Source organism: Rhinopithecus bieti, unplaced genomic scaffold, assembly GCF_001698545.2.
Source record: "Rhinopithecus bieti isolate Rb0 unplaced genomic scaffold, ASM169854v2 scaffold_15133, whole genome shotgun sequence".
Taxonomy (NCBI): Eukaryota; Metazoa; Chordata; class Mammalia; order Primates; family Cercopithecidae; genus Rhinopithecus; species Rhinopithecus bieti.
Window position 1 is genome coordinate 1,914,188 of NW_016808815.1, and position 6,237 is coordinate 1,920,424.

Consider the following 6,237-nt stretch of genomic DNA (forward strand, 5'->3'; position numbering starts at 1 on the left):
TGCGAATCCTCTGGATGCCTTTTTTAAAATCAGAAGCTCAAGAAGAAAATTTAAATTTAGAAATGTAAAGCAACTTCACAACTGATTTGGAGTCTGTATTTTTATTTTAGTATTATTTTTATTTATATACAGCAAAATTGACTCGTTTTAGCGTACAGTTCAGTGGGTTTTAACACACACAGATTCATGTAACCCCTGTCACAATAAGGACACAAGACAGTTCCATCACCCAGAAAACTCCCCTCGGGCTTCCCCTTCATGATCAAGCCCTCCTCCCTCCCCCAAACCCTAGCAATCACTGATCTGCTCTCCCTCTCTAGTTTGGCCTTTTCCAGAATGTCATATAAGTGAAATTACTTTCTATATTTTCAGAGTGAGCAATCTGTTGTTCTTTCTCTTGGCATCTACTCCATACATTTTTCTTGACTCACTTGGGGCATCAACCCTTTCTGATTGCAGACTCTTGTGATGGAATAGTCAGTCATTTGCCCTGCCTCTTCTGACCAAGAGGAAGTCACATGATCCCAGCTCAGCCAATCAGCTTTTCCTTCCATCGGGTATTTGAATCTTAAAGGCAGGATACAAAGACAAAACATGACTGATTCTGACAGAGTGGCCTGAAAAGGCTGCCCTGGTTTCTGTCCTTTCCAAGACTGGCTTACTCAGCTTGTCCCTCTGTTCTATGCGCTACCCCCATGTCCTTCTAACAAATTTTTTTTAAACTTAAATCACCCAAGCCAGTTTCTGTTCAGCGCCAATGACCATGCCAATTTTTCCTATTTTACTTGAAATCTGCTATGTCTTATAACATAGTCTGCTTGTCTCCTATGTTATATAATGTATTATAATATACATATTACAGAGTTAGGATCATAGAATTTCAGAGCTGGGATCTAAGACATTTTCTAACGTGAATGTAATTACTAAGAAATTTAAGGCTGACAATAATCTTCATATAGTAGAAAAGAAGAGGAAAAAACTGGCAATAGGTAATAATCTGAGGAAAAATAATCTGATATTTTTGCCCCATGATCACGGCTAACACATACAGAGTACTTGCTGTATGCATGGTCCTCCCAACAACTCTATGAGCCAGGTACTGTGTATAAGCCCATGTTAAAGACAAGAACACTGGGACTCAGAGAGAACACCAAGTTGACAACCTTGCAAACTTGTCAGGGCCACAGTACACATTTAAAACCTTTGATGCCAAAATCTGTGCACATTATTCAGCATATATAAACAATCTGACTATGTATTTAAGACTCAGTAAGTGAATGGATGAAACTAACACAAAGACCCCACTCCCAAATCACTGATGGATGACAAATACACAGTACCATGTAGTACACTGGAGGAAGAGTTCCAGCTCTTGACCCAGTCCCACACCTGACTCCATCAGCTTGTGGCAATTATTCTCCAAATGTCAGGTTCTTTCTCTTTAAAATGAGGGGCATAATAATAATTTGTTTCCCTCTCACTTTGCAGGGTTTGGAGACTATTCAATGACATAAACGGATGGGGAAATGTAAACTCAAAAAGTAAGATATTAAGAAGTTAGTGGTATCCAAATCAATGGACCTGAAGAAAATTGAATCTCAATGAATTACATATATCAAAATCATTCAAGGATATTTTGGAAGCCTTTTTAGAAGACTGGAGAAGTTTATTAAGCCTGGAAACAGGGCAGTGTTATTGCATTTCTTTAGAAGTTTATTTTTTGTTTGTTTATTTGTTTTGTAAATCTCTATGAGTCACTAAATATGTGAATGGACATCAATAGAAGAGAAGTCTTTGTTTATGCTAGATACATGCATCCAAATTGCTGGAGACACAAATAAATTGAACCAAGCTGAACCACGTAAGTTGATCAGTTGATCCAGGGAAACCTGTGATTTAAGCTCAAGGACCAACTCAAGACAGCACCAAGAAGTCTATTACGATCTCAGTCATCAATTACTAGGCTGCTGAAGAAATATCTGGAGACTGGACCAGATGTCCAAGTCACTGTGTGGCAGCCTTTGGGAATACTTGTAAGATTTCTAGACATAATTACAAAGTAATGACAGGCGCCTAAATTAATCATGATCTCTCATTGTCCTCAGAACTTTGAATCACTTCTGTTGATATGAATAAATACATAAATAACAAGCAAACATGAGGTCTAAGCAACTCAGTTTAAACACAGATTTAGTTGGCTCTAGAAAGATCTTGAAGACTTGATGGATCAAATTGGATTCCTGCATTATACTTGGGTCTGGAAGTTGCTAAACACCTATCAGGACTACATTTTGAAGGCAGTGATAAATGAAAAAAAATGTTTGTGAACAGCTAATTTTCACTAAAGAAATGTCAACAGGGAGAGATTTCATACTTGAGCAAGAATGCCAGGTTATCAATCACTCAACACTGTACTGCATATTCTGTATAGATTCTGTACTTCTCAGCATAAAACAATAAACAATATACTCCACAGGAAAGTCTTTGCCATGACCATTAGGGAGGGTCTTAGCATGTTGCCTAACTTCCCTGCTCCCAACTGCCTGGCACCCCAGAGGTGGATGCCTGCAGTGTGCCCACAACTTCACGCGTCCTCTATTGCTTCCCTTGTTCTCTCTGCACTGGCGTAAGTATTGCTTGGGGTTATAACAGACTCATCAGAGCCTTCAGAAGCAGCCAGTATGCTGCTAGGCATATGTCTACACTGCTTCACATTCCTAGTAGCTTAACTTACTCTGAGTCTCCGTCCACAAAATGGGGCTCTTGATAGTACTTCCCTCAGAAGGATTGTTCTGAATGTGAGTCAGATAATGTATGTAAAACATGCAATGCAGCCCAGTGCCTGGCATGTGTTCAGCATTCAATGAACTTTTGTTATTTGCCATTTTTAGCTGGAACTCCTGCTAACTTAGCCTCTACCACTGCAAACATGAGGAAAATCTGTTTCTGGTTGAGTTAATGTTGTAGCCCAGAAGAGGCATGGGTCAGTGATTATGAGAGCAGCATTCGTCTGTAGAGATGAAGTCCTCATGCCAGATTCTTCAAACCCTTTCCAAGTTTGGGAATTGGTTAGCTATAGATCAGAGCTCACAGACTCAAATGCCTCCAGGTTCCATCAGGTAACATACATAAGTGACACTGACCAGGTGTTCACATATTAACATGTTGGAATATTCCTCCCACCCACTAAGATATATGTTTTCTTACATCTCCCTGGAAACAAGAGATCCCTTTACCCCTGTCCATTTTCCCTTTCACATTTTTTGATAAAGACATAAATGCAGATAAAAATTTCTCTACCAAAAAACAGTAACCATGAAAACACAAAGACCTCAATATCAAAGTTTAATAGAGAGTGAGAGCAAGAGCTGTAAACTCGAGTTCCTGTGGCCACAGGGGGCATGGGCCCAGTGTTACCAGCATTTTCAGTTCTCAAAAGAAGTCATAGTCTGAAATTATATTTTATTTCTCCTCACTATAAGGAGAAGTAAAAAAAAAAAAAAAAAAAAAAAAAAATGACCAAGAACTGAATTTGGTCTGGGGAATTTCGCCAGTTTGTCACTTCTGAGCAAACCTGAGAAACTGCATCTTGCTCACTTCTGGGATGATTACTGGGCTCTCCCAAACACAGCACCAGAGTGAATGGAAGGCAATGCTGCCCAGGGGTGCCTCGCCCTGGAAGACATCACTAGAGCCCAGGCAGAATGTGTCACCAATGTTTGTTGTGCCATTGAGGCCCTGTCCCCAGCACCAGTTGAACCAGCCTCACTAGGAAACCACCTGCCAGAACCCCTGGATTAGAGTTCTCTGGGTAATGGCCTAATAGAGAGGAAACTTCTGAAGGCTTGTTCCATGGAGCTCATTGAGCTTTGATCCCGCCACTCCCCTGAGCTTTGATCCCGCCCCCCACCTCCCATTAAACAGCTCTTTAAACTAAACATGCATCATCTTTTCAAAGCCTTTCCTGCAGACAACTTGAGAAAACCTATAGCCAGGGGACCTGTGCAATAGAGGAAAGACAGTTTTCCTTAATTATCCTTCCGTAGAGAAGGCAGGGCTGCTTGAGAACCATGCTGCCTATTTTTCTTATTGATCCCAAGATAACTACCACCACCACAACTAGCACCACTACAATAATTATGGCCAACATCTATCTGGTACTTACTCTGTGTCAAACACTGTTCTAAATGCTACACCTTGCATCATCTCATTTAATCCTCCCAACAACTGGATGAGGTAGGTGATATTATTTTATTTTTGAGGAAATAGGCACAAAAGATTGAGTAAGTCATCCAAGGTCACCCAGCTAGTAAGTGGTAGAATCTGGTCCCAAATACAGTTACTGATACACCTTAGCCACTTGGGTGCCTATTTCAGTGGAAAGGGGGTGTGTGTGAAAGGGGAAGGAAGGGAAGCACAAATTCTTCACCGTCTTGGAAGAGTGAATGGCGCTGAGGACCTGAAACAAGAGGATTCATTTCAAGAAGCAGGGCCTGAGACCTGAAGAACTTACCTTCCCCCCAAATCTTTCCTCTTGCTTGGGAATCAAAGATGCTAAAGGTAGAAAGGATCTTAGCCAGCACTACTATTCCAATCCGTTCACTTTGGAAGACTCTTTTTTTTCACTAAGCCCAGGAGAGTAAATCCCAAGGATTTTTTCACCCTTAGAGGACACCTCTCAGTAGAAGGGAAGGGATGCCAGGGGAGGGTCGGGGGACAGGGAGGAGTGTAGGGAGGGTGATGATGGACGGGGAGAGATTTCGATGTGGCGGTGAGAGTCTGCCCCCAAGAAAACGCCTCCAGAGGTCTGAAGAGTCCCCTTACCCCGCGCCCTGCATGGTCCCAGCCCACCCTGCCCCTTACCTCGTAGGTGCTGGTAATTCCCAGTTTGTAGAACACCGGGAGGAAGACCTCCGCGCTGATGACCACTACAAAGAAGTAGGTGAAGGCAAAGATGCTAAAAATGGCCCCAAAACGGTAGACCTCGGAGGGGGTGCCCAGGACGGTGACGGCCGACATGAAGCTAGCGGTGAGGGACAGCGCCACGGGCACAGCCGTCATTCTGCGGCCGCCCATTAGGAAATCCTTGGAGGTTTGCTGGCCACCCCCAGCGAAGGCGTAGTAGATGCCGATGGCGGCCGAGATGACCAGCATGCCCGCGAACACCACGTAGTCCCACACCACGAAGGTGCCAATGCCCCGCGGTATGTCCATGGCAGCACGGTCGCCTGAGCCCTGCGCGCAAACTGGTGGCCCAGCGGCGCGCAGCCCAAGCCAGGCGCGCACTTCTTATCCCAGATCCCCGGCGCGCAGGCGTGGCGTCCCGCAGGGAGGCGTCGGCCAGGTGTAGGCCTCGGAACGCACCCTGAGGCGGGGTGAGGGCTGGCAGTCGCCCCTGGACCCGCCGCTGCGAGCCGCGCCTCTCAAAGCCAGTTCTGGGACCTCGGAAAATGAGTCCGCTGTCCTGAGGGCTCACCAGGTGAGGAACTGGAGAGGCCGAGTTCGTCAAGGCGCCAGGGACACCTGAGCAGATGAGCACTGGAGCCTCCAGCTGCTTCCAATGAATCTACACAGGGAGCACTCCGCGCAAATTTTGTTCGAGTGGTACCCGAGAGGACGCACTATTTAAATAAGCAGGCGACCGGTGGGAGAATGTGGGACAAAGGGCAATTGTCACGCCTTGAATTTTAGCTTTCCGGTTCAACAGTCCGGGTCCTTACGGAAAGGGACGCCTGGAGTTTTTAGACTGCCTTATTTGATAGGTTAATGGGTGACAGTAGATTAGTGCGGGTGACAATCTGTAGTGAACCTTAGACAGGTCAGCGATCATAAAGGAGAGCAGAAAATCTGTGCTATTGTTTCCTTGTGTTTTTACTCAACAAACATTTCTGATCTCCTTCAGCCTGTTGTTGGAAATAGTAGTTACTGGAAGATTAACAATAATACCGACTTTTTAACGAGCCTTCATGTGCCACATACATGCTTGGCACGTTTTATATTAGTCAGTGTAATTCTTTTGATGAGCCAGTGTAATTCTCATCACCCTTAAGATAGGCATTTTCAAATGCAGAAATTACTGTAGAATGATTAAGTCACTTGCCCAATGAACTGGCAGAAATTAAGATCTTTAATCTAGGTCAGATTTCAGTGTTTGCTTTCTTAATCACAGTGTGTAGGTATGTGTTATAGGTAGGCAAAATGTGAACACTTAAATGAAGACACTTGAAAGCACTGAAG

At 44.0% G+C, this 6,237-nt stretch overlaps 1 protein-coding gene across 2 annotated transcripts in view; it reads right to left on the bottom strand.

Annotated features, from left to right (window-relative positions):
• The window catches only part of SLC5A8 (solute carrier family 5 member 8), a 65,147-nt gene extending 59,518 nt beyond the window's left edge, over positions 1-5,629 (bottom strand). For both annotated transcript variants that reach the window (XM_017887295.1, XM_017887296.1), the window contains exon 1: positions 4,864-5,629. In XM_017887295.1, coding sequence (XP_017742784.1) covers positions 4,864-5,214 — 351 coding nt within the window. In that variant the 5' untranslated portion in view covers positions 5,215-5,629. The remainder of the gene's footprint in view (positions 1-4,863) is intronic.
• Positions 5,630-6,237: the final 608 nt, after the last annotated feature.